The sequence below is a fragment of the Filicampus tigris genome, chromosome 1 (assembly GCF_054856515.1).
Source record: "Filicampus tigris isolate MCC_2025a chromosome 1, RoL_Ftig_1.0, whole genome shotgun sequence".
Classification (NCBI taxonomy): domain Eukaryota; kingdom Metazoa; phylum Chordata; class Actinopteri; order Syngnathiformes; family Syngnathidae; genus Filicampus; species Filicampus tigris.
Genome location: NC_141217.1, coordinates 1,180,001 through 1,199,658, shown reverse-complemented (window position 1 = coordinate 1,199,658; position 19,658 = coordinate 1,180,001). Strand labels below are relative to the sequence as shown.

Below are 19,658 nucleotides of genomic sequence, written 5' to 3'. Positions count from 1 at the left end.
TTTTCCCAAAAACATCCTTTTTATATGACCCATCGACAAATAGCGTGAATCCTGTCCCTAATGGCAAAAATGTTAAGTTAATTCTACATTTCGTTGATTTTTTTTTTTTTTCAGCCAGTTCCATGTCACCCCCAACCTGCCTCCTCACTGCCACCGGCCCCCGTCGCATCGTTCTCTTTTCTATGAAACAACACCTTGTCCAACTTACTTGGCCCTTTCTCACGCTTCTGCGCCAACACTCTCCAAAAGTCTACGTCCTCATACCCATCCTTTCTCATTTTCGCTTCATTGTTTTTACGTTTAGTCCGTATTCCATACTGCAGGTTCACTAATTTTTGTGTGTTAAGATGGAAACTGACTGACTAAATTACGGTTTATACAAGTCACATGCTCGGCGTGTTATCATCTGGTATTTGGTCTACTGAAAGTACGCCATAAATGCCAAAAGATGTTCCTTCCGTGTGTGTGTGTGTGTGTGTGTGTTTTGTCTCATTACTGTTTGAGAAAAATGTAACCTTCTCTTGCTACCCCGTTTGTGTAAATGCTGTCTAAGCGTTATTCCATCATGAAAAGTACTTGCCATGTCTTTCACGTGTACACATTGTCTAAGCGTTATCTTATGAAAAGTACTTCCCGTTATATTAATGCATTATCTCTGTCTATTTTCTGCTGTGCCATTAATTATTCCCACCAATCCAGCACTTTGAGGGTGGTAAGCACCAAGATTCTCAGATCAATGTGAACCATCACTCCTATTTTCTCCACAATTTGGTCAATAAAACGGGTACCACCATCATTGTACGTTTTTTAGAAATGCCATAGCTGGGGATGATATCCCTGCAAAGTGCTTTTGCCACCGTCAACGAGTCTGAATGTTTGGTATAGGGAATATTTCTAGCCATTTTGAAAGAGCATCTATGATGACGAAACAATAGTTTTCCATTCAATTCAGCAGCCCATTCGTATGGATATTTCGGTAAAATAAGTAATCTGTTTGGCCATACACAGATGTCACCTGGTAATGTCGCACCAGTGTTTTATTTTAGCTTATTTATTTATTCTTTTTTTTTTTAAATCAAGGAGTTCAGTTTATAAAAAAAAATAAATAAATAAAAAATATGGAAACTCGTTGCCTTAGAAATGATAAGTAAACGTAAGTTGAACTCTTTACGTGGAACAAGCTATCAATTCTGAGTGTACAGTATTACCACCAACTTAATTATTTTGAGCAATGTGGTTTTCGTCCTGGCTGTGGAACAGTGGACCAGCTCTACACCCTCAGCAGGGTCCTCGAGGGTGCATGGGAGTTTGCCCAACCGGTCTACATGTGTTTTGTGGACTTGGAGAAGGCGTTCGACCGTGTCCCTCGGGGAGTTCTGTGGGGGGTGCTTCGGGAGTACGGGGTACCGAGCCCCCTGATAAGGGCTGTCCGGTCCCTGTACCACCGATGCCAGAGTTTGGTCCGAATTGCCGGCAGTAAGTCGGATACACCTCGGCTGGCGGAGGCCAAGGCTGCCCTTTGTCACCGATTCTGTTCATAACCTTTATGGACAGAATTTCTAGGCGCAGCCGAGGTGTCGAGGGGGTCCGGTTTGGTGGCCTCAGTATTGCATCTCTGCTTTTTGCAGATGATGTGGTACTGTTGGCTTCTTCAAGCCGCGATCTCCAACTCTCGCTGGAGCGGTTCGCAGCCGAGTGTGAAACGGTCGGAATGAAGATCAGCACCTCCAAAACTGAGACCATGGTCCTCAGTCGGAAAAGGGTGGCGTGCCCTCTCCGGGTCGGGGATGAGATTCTGCCCCAAGTGGAGGAGTTCAAGTATCTTGGGGTCTTGTTCACGAGTGAGGGTAAGATGGAACGGGAGATCGACAGGCGGATCGGTGCAGCGTCTGCTGTGATGCGGACCCTGTATCGGTCTTTCGTGGTGAAGAAGGAGCTTAGCCGAAAGGCGAAGCTCTCAATTTACCGGTCGATCTACGTTCCTACTCTCACCTATGGTCATGAGCTGTGGGTCATGACCGAAAGAACAAGATCTCGGATACAAGCGGCCGAAATGGGTTTCCTTCGCAGGGTGTCCGGGCTCTCCCTTAGAGATAGGGTGAGAAGTTCGGCCATCCGGGAGGGACTCAGAGTCGAGCCGCTGCTCCTCCGCATCGAGAGGAGCCAGTTGAGGTGGCTCGGGCATCTGATTAGGATGCCTCCTGGACGCCTCCCTGGTGAGGTGTTCCGGGCATGTCCCACCGGCAGGAGACCCCGAGGACGACCGAGAACACGCTGGAGAGACTATGTCTCCCGGCTTGCCTGGGAACGCCTTGGGATCCTTCCGGAAGAGCTGGAGGATGTTGCTGGGGAGAGGGAAGTCTGGGCTTCCCTGCTGAAGCTGCTGCCTCCGCGACCCGACTTCGGATAAGCGGGAGATAATGGATGGATGGATGGATTAATTATTTTGAGTTTATAGCGCTAAATGGTTACACTTATATAGCGCGCATCTCCCTTTTATATTTAAAAACCGGTGTGCCAACAAGGATATATCAGCTATTGCATGCAATAAATGTTTTTGTAACAGGAAAACAATAAAAATGTGGAGTTCCAAAGGGATAGATAGCATTTCACCTTAAAAAAAAATCCAGAAGTTCTAAATATTTAATTTGTTTAAGACATATAAACTCAAAACAACTGAGTAAATTAATTTAATCGTCAGGAATTACTAACAACTTAATTAAAATGAATGTTTAGAACAAATTATCAAAATGTGAGTTAGTTCAACACAATACTTCTGAGTAATATGAATGTTTGTGTTTACAGTGAGGCAATCATGTCTTCCTCCATCCTCAGGAAGTAGTAACAATGTGGCTGTGTTTAACATTGTGCGTCTCTTTAGTTAGACGTTGTCTCAATACATACAAGGTAAATGTTTCGCTAGTGATAAAAAGATCATGGTCCTTTGTTAAAACAATGCAGAGACTGCACGTGGCACTCTCAAAATCAGGGGATAGAACAAAAACTATGGTTGCACTTAAAAAAACAACAACTGGAAACTGAGGCACGCATCCATTGCTGCATTTGTTTGTACAGCAATGGATGCTGCAATAACTGCTCTTCCAGAGTGCGGCAATGCACCGTCCAATTCATTCATTTTGTCTCTATCTTGCCGCACCAAAACTGAGGTTGAAAAATGATCTTTACAATCTATCAACTGAATAAGGGGTCGCCATAATTTAAGATAATGTTGTGCTTAACACTAAAATTTGCTTTATTTCACAAAAAACTTTCCTGCTTAATTGGTCTACCTTAAAGGTGATGTCATTTGAGGTCTTCACTATTACATGTTTTCACCAATGATTCCTGCATAATTTGGAACCCAGATTCAGCAACAATTTGTTAGACCTAAAAAATGACATCATCCACCCCTTCGTTTGATGTTTTGGAGCCTGGAGAATTGCACTTTGTTTTTGTTTTTCTATTCCCCACTACAATTATACTTCCAACACTAAGATTGCGTCCCAAATATTTGACTTGTTGTTTCTACATCCGTAGTTTATTTTTGCTTACTTTGTGCTCCTCTTCAGCCAAATGTTATAATAATGAACAAGAATTGTTCCGCCTTGTCGCAGGGTCAGACAAGAGAGGAGCAGAGGGCCCAGGTGCCCCTCCCTGATGTCTGCGCCGCCGCTCAAGTCACATTATCTTCGTTTCTTACTTTTTGCCCATTAAGCGCTTCTGCTATATGATTGATTCCTGTAACACGGCTACTTTATGTGTAATTAACTTAACCATTAAAAACGTGTTCAGCTATCGATGCGTCTAAATATTGGATCTTATCAGGATCCTGTTTTTCAACAAACTTCCAATCCTTGCACTGCTTTTATGATTTAAATTTACTACCTATTTTCCCCAATTGTATAGGAATTTGGTCCAGCTTGCTAACACCTAGGGTGTTCTAAAAACTGGATTTTTATCAGTAGGACAGCAATTCAAATTTCCTGTTGTGGTCATTCTCACTACAACCTTTTCAGATGGAGAATTCTTGCTTCTGCATCCACACCAGTCTGCTGTTCATTATCCTACTACATATACTACTAATTATACTATACTAATTATATGGAATAAAATACCTAGTGGTATTTTAATTCGCAATCACTCTGTTCACTTACACACTTCACACAGGGTTTCACAACCGATTTGCCCAAACATACCCACACCCAGAATTCAAGTGTACACAGGCCTTCGCCATCCTTTATTATTATTATTATTATTATTATTATTATCATTGTTATTTTCTTTTTTTAAGATGGCCAGCAAAGTCATATTTTGTTATCCAAAGGTTTAAGTGCTGTATTTTGGAAGGACAGTGACGCTCCACAAATGTCCAATCTTTGCATGCGAGGTTTTGTTTAGGATCACTTTTATCACCGATTTTACTGTTAACTTTCCCCATTTTTTTTTCCTAGAGTCAGTTTTATGACACCTAGGGTGTCCTATACTGACTTTTACCTTAAAACAGGGTGACAATCAACCCAGTGTGTGGCAATCCTCAAGCTTCTACCACAAGTGGTGGAGGATTCTTGCCTATTGCGTCCACACAAAATTGTCACTTACAATCCTGTTTACATTCATTCACACAGTTTACACAGTCACACTTTTAGCAGCGTTTTTCACGGAGTTTAAGTACGTACAGGACACCGTCGCCCTCACAGTTTTATAGACTTACTCTGTCTTTTACCTTGACATTGACTAGTATTCTCAAGGCTTACACAGTTTTAAAGACTTACTCTGTCTCACAGTTTTATAGACTTACTCTGTCTTACTACTTGACCAGGGACTAGTATTGTCAAGGTTTTTTACCAGCGCGCAATTCACTCATCCACGAGTGTCGTGAGTTTCCTACTTACCCAGAGATGTCTTCACTCCTCCGGCTTCCCGTCAGCCTTCAGTTCCCAGAAGTGGAGCCAAAGACCAGTCCCACAAAGGGTCTTAGAGCCGTGGCCACGGACTTTACCTGGAGGTTGACTCGACAGCTGGAAACCTTCCGGCATATAGGGATCCGGCTCGAAGGACCAATTTAATGTCAGGTTCACACCAAGTGAGACATTCATAAACAATGCACACAATGAGGAGAGAAGATACTCTACAACAATATTGTCTTTTTACTTGCAACGAGAGCGCAGGGAAGTGTACGATTACAGTTCCTAAAACGCTCTGCCCGGCTCCTGCGCCCCCTTTCTTTATATTATTCTTCGGTGTCCCTGATAACAAAGGTGTTCCAGCTCTAAGGGAAAGGGGAGCGAAAGCAGCTGGAACACTATGAACTTGTTTTGTGTGTGTGGGGGGGGGGGGGGGGGGTGTATGGGTGTGTGTGTGTGTGTGCAATTAACATACATATGTGAAAGCAAAGCACACCAAGCAAGTTGGCCTAATGATAAAAATCAAACACATAAATAATAAAATGCATTATTATTCTTACACCTATGATTTAGTGTCTTTTCCATAACTTTAAACTTGTCATTATAATTTTTATTTTCCCTCAATTTATTATTTTTTATTATATTTAAACCCAAGTATTTTACTTCCTTTTTAACAGGAATAGACATAATTTCGACTTCATCACAATGTGACAATGAGAGAATTTCACATTTGTTCAGATTTAATTTTAAACCAGATGCTTTGGAGAAAACGGAGATCACTTTTAACACCTTTTCAATTGTTGATTTGTCTTTTAAAAATAAAACCGTATCATCCGCAAATTGATTTATTCGAAATTCATAATCTCCAAACTTAATCCCATTAATTTCTGAGTGGTTAACAATCAAATATGCTAATATTTGGTACACAGAATGATAAATAGTTCGTGATATCGGACAGCGTTGTCTGATTCCTCTAAGAACCTTTATTCTTAGGGGTCATTCCTGGGTTTAGTGAGATGTAGCTAACTATGTCATTATAAAACATTTTGATGACTTCACAGAATCTAGCCCCGAATCCAATTTTCTCTAATGTATTAACTAAAAATGTATGTTCTATAGAATCAAACGCTTTAAAGAAGTTGATGAAGAGAACAAAACCTTCAGTTTCAAAGTAAAACTGATAGTCCAGCATGTCTAGTATTAATCTAACATTGTTATGAATATTTCGGCCTTTAATGGAAGCAGATTGATACTCTTCAACTAATTTAGCCAAAACCTGTTTGAGTCGATTTGCATACACCAGTGCTAATATCTTGTAATCATTGCAAGCAACGTTATAGGCCTCCAATTATCAAGTTCCAATACATCCTTATTTGGTTTAGGCAATAATGTTATTAATCCTGTTTTCATTGTAGGGGATAAGAATCATTTTTCTGTACATTCCATGAAGGCTTTGTACAACACGTTTTTTATGTCAATCCAAAAATGTTTATAAAATTCTATTGTTATTCGGTCCATGTAGGTCCGTGTACCTTACGTTCATTCTATTTTTGATTGTGAAACGCAAATCAAAAAACAAATTTAGGGTTGTATTTTCAATTTTCATTTTTGAAACAAAAATAGGATATTCGTTTGAACACCCCTTTTAAAAATAAACTACAAAATATGTGGAGTTTTCAGGAAAGGGCTTGAATTTCTGTATTTCAAGTTTCAATATTACATTTTCAATTTTTACGCTTTTCAGCCGTTTATTCGCGCTGCAGGAAGCACAGGAAGTAGTGTAGTAGCCACTAGTTTCGCTTTTAGAGCTAGAAAAAGTTGGCTTGACATTCTGACTTTCGATACAGTATTCAGTTAGAGTTAGAGACCGTCCACAAATTTCATGCGCGATGGTATCAAAAATTGACAGAACTTCTCCAAAATGACCTATATAAAATACAATTTGAGGTGTAGTAGTTAGAGGCTTTACTTTGCCACCTACTATAGCAATCAGAATGAGAAAAAGTGTTTCACTTGGTTTTTGGTGAATATTTGTGTCAGTTTAGCATTATATTCATCCTTGAATTGGCTCCAACTTCTCCCAAATGATCTATATAAGGAACATTTGAGGTGTAGTAGTTAAATGCCTCCCTATGCTCATCTACTACAGGAATCAGAACTACAAAATGTTAATTAACTGATTTTTGGTGAATAGTCTTGTGAATTTATGTCACAAACAAACATAACATTTGTAGACTGCCCCTAACTCGCGAATATCGAACGTCAAGCCAACATTTTCTCGCTGAGCTGCACCCCAATTGTAATAGTATGGTTCGCATGCGAGAATTAAGCGTGACCATTTCTCTTATTAAGTATCCTTAGGGTTCGAGGGACACCATTGTGTTGGTAGCTGTAAGTGCGGGCTCCACTAAATAGACGAGACCGAGGCGGCTCCAAATTGAAGGGGCTTGCAATCGTTTATTTTAAAAAGTCAAAACAGTAACTCCCCCGGGCCACAAGAGGGCGCTCAGGGTTAACGCATGCATTTAGTCTCTACCTGTTCTACCATAATAACTATGTCGCCCAGACTTCAAATTCGTGCCAAACCGAATCTACTTCTGTTAGCGCTGCCGTTGAAGACAGGCTAAAGTACCTCTGGTCACTTTGTAATCGAGATTTTAAAATATCCCTGCAATTTCACATTTTGGATTAACATATTTTGGATTCTTCGCGTTTATCTGGGAATACCAAAAATAACAAGAAAATTATACATAATCCAATTTAATAGCTATATTTTTATGCAAAATGGCTCGTACTTGATTTTTTAAATAAAGTACGGAAGGTACATGGGACTGTGTACATTACGGAAGGTACATGGGACTGTGTACCTTACATTCATTCTATTTCCGATTTAGGTACGCAAATCTGAAAACAAAAAACGGGGTGTTTTCCGTTTTTCAATATTTGGAGCTGGTTTAAAAAATCAAATATAGCCATTATATTGGACTATGTATCGTTTTCCTGTTGTTATTTTTAGTATTCCCAGATAAACGATAATCCAAAATATGTTAATCCAAAATGCAAAATTGCAGGGATATCTTAAAATCTCGATTACAAAGTGACCAGAAGTACTTTTCCCGGAAGCAGTGCTTTAGCCTGTCTTTAACGGCAGCGCCAAAAGAAGTAGATTCGGTTTGGCACGAATTTGAAGTCTGGGTGAGATGTATGGGCTGATATTTGTGCCACTAGAAACTGAATTGCTTAACTTGAATTGAATTTGAATTGAAAACTAAAGACTTCAATTGAAAACTGAATTATTGAATTGAGGGCGGTACGGTGGCCGTCTGGTTAGCACGTCCGCCTCACAGTTCAGAGGTCGTGGGTTCGATCCCGGCCCCGGCCTCCCTGTGTGGAGTTTGCATGTTCTCCCCGTGCCAGCGTGGGTTTTCTCCAGGTACTCCGGTTTCCTCCCACATTCCAAAAACATGCATGGTAAGTTGATTGGACTCTCTAAATTGCCCCTAGGTGTGATTGTGAGTGTGGTTGTTTGTCTCTGTGTGCCCTGCGATTGGCTGATAGATATAGATAGATATAGATATAGATATAGATATAGATATATTTATATATAAACAAAACAAAACAATACAAAAGACAAAGAAGAAATAAAAAAATACAAGTGCATATGTATAAGTATGAATTATATGTACATAAGTCTTAAATAAAACAAAAATAAAAAGGGCATGAAGTAATAAATACATTTAACTCAACACAAGGGGGAATTCCTTCAAGATGTTATGTATTATTTGTATCTTTGGTCTTTTAATTAACTTTAATGACTTAATGTAAATACCATATTCGTTTAGAAAATTCTCAGGGTTTGATTTTTTATATTTTTTTCTTGTGGATGAAGAATTTTGCTATACATAAAATTATATTTGTAGAGATTTCCTCATTCTTGTTTGGAAGAGTAAGACCAAATGTAATATGATTTCTTGATAATGACTTTGGGAACTATGGGATTCTAGGAGTGATCCAAAGGTGTACATCCTTCCAGAATTCTTGTGTTATTGGACAAGCGAAAAACATATGGTCAGTGGTTTCAATGTCATTGTTACAGAAAGAGCACATATTGTCTTCAATATTAAAACGTGATCTCAGTCATTCTTTCGATGTGTAATTTTAAAATGTATTTCCTTAATTTTCAGGGGTGTTGGAAGATTCAAATAGATAGTTCTTAACTTGTTTACTGTAGCCTCATCAAATTCGCTATGAATACCGTTTTTGTTTTGTTTTTCAGGAAATACAATTTTTGTAGGACACTGTCTTATAAAATTATTATTACATTTTCTATCCCTGATCGAGAACCCTTGCAATAGGGGTGGGGTCAGCTAGGGGGTTTATTTGTTGATATTTCATTATTTCTCTAGTCCTAGAGACAAATTGTTGTGGAAGTGCATTTATCAATTTATGAAAGTTACATCTAGATGGACTGAAATAATATTTGCAATTAAATTGATCGGAAGTCAATAAGACACCATTGTCATTCATTACCTGTGACAATGACCATATGTTCCTCTCAGACCATCTTGACAAACATTCTACTTTGGTTAAATAGATTCGATCTATAATCGATAAATCTCACTGCAGCCATAATTCAAGTTGGGACTTACATTGTTTTATTTTATTTTTAATATTCAGAGCCTGACTCTGCTTCTTAATCTTTGTTAGATAAACACCTTGGTATTTTATTACAGATTTTACTGGCATGTTATGGATATTTTCTAATTCAGTATCACGTATGGCTAAATGGTCACATTTCTGAAGATTTAGAGTTAGCCCTGATGCTAAAGAGAATTTTAAAAATGTTTCTATAGATACTGGTACCTGGTCACGATCTTGTTATCAGAAAGAGTTGTGTCATCAGCCAGTTGGCTGATCGCTATTTCAGTCCCTAATATATTTAGTTTCTTAATGTCAGCATGTTTTTATGTACACGGCTAGCATTTGTGTGACTAGAATAAACAAATATGGTGATATTGGACAGCCCGCCATTTACTTTGTGCCTTGACGTAAAGAGACACAACTGCTTATATTCTGATAAAGACCTGCAATCATTTTTTTAACTTAATGCCAAAACCAAATAATTCAAACACAGATAGAATGAATGAATGCTCCACCGAATCAAAGGCTTTGTAAAAGTCCAAAAATAGATGGAATCCCTCATCCTCAATAAGATTATTGTATCCAATAATAACCATTACCGGCCGTATATTAGTATGAATTGATCTGCCTTTTAAGAATCCAGACTGAGTTTGGTCTACTATATTAGATATTCCGCAACAGAGACGAGTGGTGAAAACAGAAGTAAGTAGTTTATAGTCTGAATTTCTTAAGGAAATAGGTCTTCTGTTTTCAATGTATCTTGGATCTTTACCAGACTTTGGAATTGAGATAATGACCCCATGTGCCATTGTGGGAGAACGCAAGTAGTAAATATGTCTGAAAAACTTGATGCAAAAGTACTTGTATTTCATGCCAAAAGTGTTTATAAAAGGCCCCTGTCAGCTCATCCGAGCCAGGAGCGCAGTTGACTGACAGGCGACCAGCAGCTGTATCGAGCTCTGCTATTGTGATTTGTTCGTCACAAGTTTTTTTATTGTCAGGATTTATAGTGGGAACATGTGCGGCTATCTTGTTGAGAAATATGTCACAATATTCCTTTGAAAATTTGGAATTGTATAGTTTGTTATAAAATTCTGAGGAAATTTGCTTCTCGTCTGTGACTTCAACATGATCAATAAAGAGGGACTTGACATTATTCCTTTCCTGTCTTTTTCTTTCGAGGCCTCAAAAATAAGATGAATTTTTCTTCCTCTATCCATTTAGCTCTTGACCTAATGAATGCTCCTGTTCTCTTTGTGTAAAAATGTCATCAAATTCGGGTTGCAGTTCAAGTATATTTTTCCTGTCCTCTTCTGTTGGGATCCGGTTTATTACAATACATGTTCAGCTGTTTAATTATGCTAAGTTCTTTCTCTTCCAAAGCCTTTTTAATTTTTTTGCCAAATGATATACTGAACCGACCAATTTTATACTTAAGAAAGTCCCATTTTGAACTGGTGTTGGAATGTCCTCTCGATTAACAATCTCTGATATTATCGATTTAATATGTTCACAATAGGTCTCATTTTTTAAAAGATTTCAGTTACATTTCCAGTACTTATTTGTATGTATACTTTGCATTTTTGGTTGAATGCAAAGGTGAATAACACAATAATCAGATAGTGGTGCAGCAGAAATATTACAACTGATATCATAGCATAATAACTGATTGGCAACAAGCCAGAGGTCAATCCTTGATTTGAGATTAGAATTGGGGCTGAACCATGAGTATTGAAGTATTCCGGATGCGTGTGTCGCCAAATATCAATTAGACCTAGTTCCTTACAGAAATTTGTGAAAATTGGATTGGGAGGATTGGTCGGGAATGTATTTGGAAACCTATGCAAAAAATCATCATGTGTTAAATTCAGATCACCTCCAATTATAATGTTATCTGTTGGATGTGAAAAACAAATATCTTCTAAGTGCAAAGAAATCCCCTCCAACAATGAACTGTTGTCCCTTGTATTGTTATAGCCATTTACATGAACTAGAATTAACTTTAAATGATCAATAATTACTGTTTAGTTAACCAATGTCCATTTGCATCAGCTGTATAACACACAACTTCTCCTGTGAAGTTGCATAACAAAATAGCTACCCCTGCTGATCTTGACGTTCCATGACTAAAGTTAATTTTATCCCCCCCTTTGTGTTGACCAAAATATTCTTCTTCTTTTGTAGAATGAGTCTCTTGTAAGAAAACAATGTTTACTTTTCTTCCTTTACAAAACAGAAAAAAACTCTTCCTTTTCGTCATATCTCTTATCCCTCGCATTGATGGATAGCAGTGTGTTCTGTCCTCACTAGACGAATAACTGCTCTATCCAGCTAGACAGACAGTTAACAGACAAGATGTTTGTGGCCTTAAGAGTCCATTTATTAATCTCGTATTATTCTTCTGTAAAACTGCAATAAACAAAATTACAAATACAGCATTAGTACAGCATTTAAAATGTCCGTCTAACATCGCTCACTAGCTACATTAGCATACATGTGTCAAAATGTTATGAAACAAAATACATATGACCACAACATAAAGCACACGTTTTCATTGTTTAGAAAATGAATTAACTTGTACACCATGAGTTCTGACTTAGGACAGATAACACAAAATGGATACGCTAACATAGTTAGCCTGATTGGCAAATTAAAGTCCGCTAGCGTAGCATGCTAACAAATGCTAACGTCGTAAATGACACGTATGTAGCAACATTGGGCTTGTCAAAAACATTTGAATTAACTATTTAACACTCTACTGCTTGGGAAATTTGCGCATTTTTATAACAACACTTTATGTAACTTACAGCCTTACGTGGGCCAAGACGCCATCGGGTAAGTGTTGCTCTCCGGGCATATCATTGAATATTGACATGACGACGTCAACTCAAATCAATGTAATGCACAACACACATTTCACCACTGGAGGGTGCTAAAACTCTACATAACTCAATACAAATATAACAGAGCAACAATTAAACCATTACACAGTGAAACATTTGTTTTTAACTTGAACATACAATTAAATGAAAGAGATATACAAATAAAACACTTAAGGGAATATTAAACGATGAACATGTAGAAACGTGTAAATTATCAGAGTATTGTCTGATAATTAACCACTTAGTGCTGCAGTGAAACCCTAAACATTTAACTTGTAAAACTCCAAACTCACATTCTTGTGTGGATTCAAACCCTTCTGAAAGTGACTACGGCTTGACTCTCTGTCCATTGATGAATGCGTATGGACCTTGGAACACTGCCTTCAGTCCCGCCTTTCTTGCTAGCTCCACTTTCGGCCACACAGCTTTTCGAGCCTCCTGATCTTTCTTCGTGAGGTCCTCTGCGAAGCAAATGTTGAGGTCTTGTTGAGGTAGACTGCGTGGTTCTTGGTGCTTCTCCAGATCTCATCTCTGTGTCATCTTCCAGTGAACTATTGGATGATTTGCCATGGACCAACGGTGTTGAGGGATCCGATGCGATGCACGGAGTCCATGATGAGAGGCATATTATCCTTCCAATGTGGCTTTATCTTGCAAACGATGTTTGAAACAGCGTCCGACGTGTCTTCTGTGTCCTCCTTCAAGCCATTCAGTCGCAGGTTCCACCTTTTCTTGTATCTTTCGACCTCAGCCACTTTCTTTTCCAACTCTGTAACTTTCTTGTCCATGTCAGCGTTAATTGTTTTGAGTTGTTGCATTTCAGCATTTAACTCCTTATTCTTCTCTTTGCAATTCTTAATTTCGGCCGAGTTGAATTCAACTGCTCTGGCAATATTGGCAATCGTTACCGTGTTCAGTCTCAAGTCTTGACCAAAGTTAACCATCATCAATGTCAACTTGTCAAGTTTTGCTAAGATGGCGGTTCCTTGTTCAGTGTCTGTTTCTCCTTTTGCTTCTTTAATGGTGTTACCTCTTTGGAGGGCGACGACAATATATTCTTCTGTCTTTTGGCATTTGTTTCCATGTTTTCTGTGCCGCAGTAATCATGCGTTGAAAGCGCTCTTCGTCTGTCTTTGTTCATTGTTGTGACGGTGGTCGTTAGTTTTCAACAAAAACGGGTTAGAGCTTCTTATTCCAGAAGGTTCTGAATCACTAAAGTAGTATTCAATACAAATTACCGTGAGTTTTACGGAGTATTATTTTCCATTTATACCATCTTTTAGGGAACACTGCTCAGAGGTGGTCACAACATGCCTTCTCCCTTAGCCGCCATTTTTGACCAGGGGTAAAAATTCAAACCTGAGTGACAGACATCCGGGTAATTTTAGGATGAGCAATCGATTGGAGATACAGAGCGCTCTTCTTCGGCAGCTCTTAACTCTTATAACACATTTTATTAACCTTTCTGGTACAAGCCATTGGGTCACGGAGGGTTGGAAAGGTGCTCCCTTTCAAATTTAGGAAAGGACAGTGTATCTTTAGCAACGTATCAAAACGAAGCGCCGTAGTCAGTACATCTCAATTTCCGTTTTTTTTTTTTTTTTCAAACCATAACGCCAATTGAACTCCATGCCTTAGGCATTGCTGACACCTAGAGGTAGAATCAGCGCACAACATGTTCCGATTTCCCATTGTCGACAATATGCAACATGTTATGTGCCTTTCTCTCTCAGGTATTTGAACCTTCCTTTGGAGTCTGGAAAATGCGGTTAAATTCTCATCTTTTCAATGCTCAGTTTTGTGTTTACATTTGTATCTTACATTTTTCAATTTTGATACAAAGGTTTTATAGCATATATTGCAGTTTAGTGAGAGTTTGGTAAATTTTCTACAGTTTATATTTGAAGGTTATGCGTTAGATTGGGTTCTTAATTGTGTACTTGATTTGTTAAAGTTTACTATATATACGTTTACATGTTGAATTAATATTTAACAAGAACTGTATTACACATGTCACTGATAGTGTAGTGGTACACACGCCCGAGTTGTGTGGGGCAGCGTGGGATCGATTCCCGCTCAGTGGCGGTGTCTGTGTGTGCCCGGCGACTGGCTGGCGACCAGTTCGGGGTGTAGTCTGCATTCGCCCATTGACGGCTGGGATAGGCTCCAGCAACTCCCCGCGACCCTGCATAGGACAAGCGGTTTGGAAGATGCCAAACCGCTTGTCCTATGCAGGGTCGCGGGGAGTTGCTGGAGCCTATCCCAGCCGTCAACGGGCGAAGGCAGACTACAGTTGAGGAGAAAAATTCAAAGTGTTTTCTTCAAAAAGAGACCAAAACTATGCCGATACTCCAAATGGTTCAAGTACAGCGTCAGATTTACTTTAGTGCACCTTTCGTTCAGGTAAAACTGCCAGATGGAATGGCAAAGGGCTACAGAACTGTATCCATTCTCATCAAACCGAATTTCAATTTTACAATTTTTCAAAAAAAGAAGTTCGAAGTTTGAGATCTAAATTCTTTAAATCCCTCATTCCCCCCAAAGCAAAGGAAATTCATTATAAAATTCTCAATAGGATATACCCATCATCTGAATTTTTAAGGAATCACTTCAATTTAGACCACAACAACTGTTTATTCTGTGATGAAGACACTGAAACATCTGAACATCTATTTTATGACTGTTAATTTGTTAATGGCTTCTGGGAAGATTTGTATGACTGGTTGTTCCCTAAATTGCCCAATCTTTCTACTTTGTCAAAAGAAAATGTTTTGTATGGTATTTCTGTCAAAGAGTCAACCCATGACACATTTATCATTCCTGGGAAAATATTTCTCAACCTAAATTTTGTGTTTTTTCATAAAGGACTGTGTCATTACTTTTCATCATTGAAATGTATGATAAAGAAAAGTGCTGTGACATTGTGTAGATTAGTAGAAGAGCTGAACCTTGCTGAAAACCCCTAGCGTGCCCCTTCCTTTCTTCTTTTCTTACTTTATTGGTTATTGTGTTTATTTTATTTATTTATTGTATTTATTTATTTATTTTGGGGGTTTTGTGACCCTTCTTTAGGCTTGTATGTTACCTTTTCTGTTTTATGTTAACAACGTACTATGCCAAAACATTTTGTACATTTGAATTTCAATTTTAAAAAATATATATATATATGTTGGCATGTTTGCCCGACGCAGGGGCGTAAATCAATGACGTCACACGCACTGTCCCAATTATGCAATTTTTGTCCGCTTGTAACCTTCACATTCGAACACTACGTGCAATTCGACTACGTGTACACTTCAATGAGGACCGTGAGGTTGCAAGTGTGGATTTTGGGATTGGGCCATAAACATTTGTAATTATCCGCACCCACACTCCATTTCAGAAGGTGGCGCTAATGCACCCAAAGTTGTTTGCCAACCGCCAAATGTAAGTAATAGAGAAAGAAAGAGATGAAGCTCGTACTTCCGACTGACAGCAAACAAAACATCCGACAGAGCTAGCCGCATTTTGTCCTTTTGTTGTCCTCTCGACGATGGGGGAAGCAGATGTGACACAGAACCAAGCCGGCGAGAAGCCCCCGGACGCGTCCTTGGTACACGGCGATGAGTCGGTGGTGTGGAGCCACGAGGTGGAGGTCTGCCTCTTCCACGCCATGATCGGACACAAGCCTGTCGGTCAGATTAATAGAATTAATCGTAAAGCATGTTCATCGACATTAATCATTTACGTGTTAAGTAAAGATTTTCAGAATATTTTGGGTTATAACTAAATCCAATCACCTATCACCGCCAAATGTCCAACATAAGAGCAAAAGTGGAGTGATCACGACTTCTCCTTAACTTGCTCAAATGAACTTAAATTTGGGGCGTAGGGAGTTTTGTGTTTTAGGAATATTGTTTATATTGTACTGAATAAGATTTCAATACAAGATGTAATTTTTTCACATTTTGTAATACAGCACATGTTGCCTATGTCAATATTCTGTATCTAAGATTGCAGAAGATTCGATTTGACGTGTAGCTTGGGTGACGACAACTCTGTAAACAATTGGCACAGTACCACCCAGCGTTAAAAGTAACTAGTACAATGCGGGCACGTATGGAAACGTGTTTGCACTGGATCGCGTGAATGTAGTTCCGGTCACAACGTTGCATGTTCCAAACATTGTTCATCATTGTTGGGTTTGCATCATCACGGCAGCAGACAAAAGCTATTCTTTTCCATTCGTTGATTGCCTGTGTGTTTGTTTGTGTGCATGCGCAGGAGTGAACCGTCACTTCCATATGATCTGCATCCGAGACAAGTTTAGTCAGAACATCGGCCGCCAGATCTCCTCTTCGGTCATCTGGGATCATCTGGGAAGCATGTATGACATGCAGGCACTGGTGAGGATGCAGAAACACTCAAACACACAAGCACACGCAAACGTTTGCGTAGAAATAAGTTAAACGCTGCTCATAGTAGCAATGTGGCAAGATTTTCCAGGAATGATCATTGGGGGGGGAAAGGCTACTTGATAATTACAGAATCAAATGAAGGGTTCCTGATAAATTTAACTTTTTGTCTTGAAAGTAAAAATACTTCTTGGGGGAATGCTTTTGTATAAGGCTACATGATATTGGGAAAAAATAAATTACGGATGTTGATTACAGCAATATTGATATTATTGCAATATTTAACGTAGCTAAGGAAATTATATTTTTATGATCCAATGAAAGACGTTTTCTTTTTTCATGTGGCAAAATAAGCAAGCTCAATGTGTTCTAAAGTAATTAATTGTAATTCCCCTAGATTAAGGGTCGGCAACCTTTAACACATGGGCCCTATTTTTCGCTTTCACAGAAGAGAAAACAGGACTTACCTCACGACACACGATTAAGGGGGGTCATTTGGCAACGAAGCATCTCATTGTTCCATATTAAACAAACAAGCCATCGTAATCCAGCCAACCTTACTATTTTCGCTTGTTACTGTATAAAAAAAAAAAAAAAAGGCTGCATTCATCAGACGGAGAACACGTTGTGTTGCACACACCTCCGCCCCTGAAATCTTTATTTGACTATTTGTTATTTTCACCGCTTTAAATTGGCTAGAATTGCATAAAAATTACAGACGTAGTAAGGACGGACCTTGAGAATCAGTTTATGATAAAAAATAATTTGACCATATTTGGCCTTCTGAGATTTTGGGCAGACAGTGACGATAACATTTTATTTTCCCATTGATGTTACAATTTACAACTACAATCAAACAAATGAAAAAACACCAAAAAATACTTTGTTCAGATATTGTGCAGTTTTAGTGTCTCTGGCATGCTGGTTTCCTGCTGACATGTCGTCAAGGGCTGTAAAAGTCAAACGTCTCTGAAGAAGGCGAATGCTGATCACCGAAATTGCACAAGGTCTGAAGAAGTTAAAAACTTTGACTTACTAGGAAGACATGATGCACGTTTTTTAGACATACTGTAACGAATTGGGTTATCTGTATTGTGGTGACGTTTGTGTTTTGCTAAGATGTGTTGTTTTCGAGGCTCCCTAATGCATCACGCGACTCGCTGGATTGTGGGGGGTAAGTGAGTGAGGAATGAGCGGATGGCCAGGACAAAGAGATCTGTGTGTACTTATGACAAAACACTACTTGGCTGTAAATCGGGGTGGCCATTACGCCACACGGCTTCCGTATTCCACAGACGGAGGACACGTCATTGTGTCGCACACACCTTCGCAACACACACAGAAGTTACGGTCAAGTGCGGCCGTGAAATTGTGCTTTGTGTATTTGCTATTTTCACTGCTTTAAATTGGCTAGGATTGCATTAAAATTACAGACGAAGTAGTGACGGACCATTAGAATCGATTTACACCCGATTTTTGGCCGATAGCGACGATGTATAATTTTATTGTAATATTTCGAGATCACAATAATCTTACAATTTACATCTACAATTAAACCAACGAACACGCACACATATACAGTAATATTTTGTTTAGATATTATGCAGTTCTGGTGTCTCTGCCAGCAGGCATATCAGCATGCCAGCTGCCTGTTAAGTGCTGTCATACGTCCCTGAAGAAGGCGAATGCTGATTACCGAAATTGCAAAAGGTCTGAAGAAAGAATTTAAAAACTTTGACTTATAAGAAGTCATGATGCAAGTTTTTGAGACAAATAGCATACACTTCAATTGGACACTTATAATTTATTTTCCCAAGCCACACAGAGCCGTAAAATAACGATGAAAGACTCCGGAGCCGCGGGTTGCCGACCCCTGCCCGAGATAATGTTCAACATGACAATGCACTTTTGAGTTTGCGTCTGACCGGTCAAATTCAGATAAAAGCATACAAATCCATAAGAAAATGATTGCATGTCTTTGTGATATGCATATTGCAATGGCCATTATCACAATGTCAATATTTTCTTTAATGTATATTGTGCAGCCCTACTCTTGTTATATTGCCCCCTCTAAAATCTGGTAAAAAAAAAAAAAAAAGCAACTTCAAATTAGAGTAAAACATAACATCACTATTTTTCAATGTAGCTTTACAAAACTTTACACATTTATATAAGTGGTCATGCTGAATTCAGTTTTTAACTTTTTCTTACAAACACAGTCATTCAAAGGTCCTAATTAACTCAGCTCAACTCAACTGCATTTATAAAGAACTTAAAACAACCACGCTTTATACAAAGTGCTGTACATGGAGGAAAAGTAAGTCAACAATAAACAATAAAATAAATTAATAACAAAGACAGTAAAAAGCACAAAAACAATAAAACCGAATCAAGTCTCATGCCGAGTCAAAAGCCAAAGAATAAAAATTAGTTTTAAGACAAATTTTAAAAATGGGAAGGAAGGGGCTTGCGTCTAACTCAATTTACGAATACAAAATACAAAAGCCACAACCAATATTGCGGATGCACTGACATATCGCTTCGACTTCAACGGGTGTCTGCTGCAGAATTAAAAAAAAAAAAAATCATCTTCATTTCCAAAGAGTTTGTGGCTCCCGTAGAATCTTTTATGAAATGGTTCAAATGGCTCTTGAGTTGTTAACGCTAATATGTCACTCCTCGGTTGCTGTACAAAGACGCACCACGACAGTCTCAATGCGTGATTTAGGAAACTAAATGTCGGCTAATGTGCGAAAACTGCGATCAATAGTCCCCAAAATTTATGTTGACATCTCTACTTATGCTCACATGAACCTTTGAAAATATAGAATGATCGC

At 38.8% G+C, this 19,658-nt stretch overlaps 1 protein-coding gene and 1 long non-coding RNA gene across 3 annotated transcripts in view; one reads left to right on the top strand and one right to left on the bottom strand.

Moving 5' to 3' along the window:
- Positions 1–13,907, bottom strand: part of LOC147152436 (uncharacterized) — a 28,857-nt gene extending 14,950 nt beyond the window's left edge. The window contains exon 1 of one of the 2 annotated variants that reach the window (XR_015088852.1): positions 12,353–13,907. This is a non-coding gene — a long non-coding RNA (uncharacterized LOC147152436). Of the gene's footprint in view, positions 1–4,892; positions 5,203–12,352 lie in introns of those variants that run through there. The other variant, XR_015088854.1, reaches the window with a different exon arrangement.
- A 1,927-nt stretch (positions 13,908–15,834) lies between these two features.
- The window catches only part of mrgbp (MRG/MORF4L binding protein), a 16,066-nt gene continuing 12,242 nt past the window's right edge, over positions 15,835–19,658 (top strand). The window contains exons 1-2 of the mRNA XM_086046200.1: positions 15,835–16,101; positions 16,691–16,812. Coding sequence (XP_085902326.1) covers positions 15,960–16,101; positions 16,691–16,812 — 264 coding nt within the window. The 5' untranslated portion in view covers positions 15,835–15,959. The remainder of the gene's footprint in view (positions 16,102–16,690; positions 16,813–19,658) is intronic.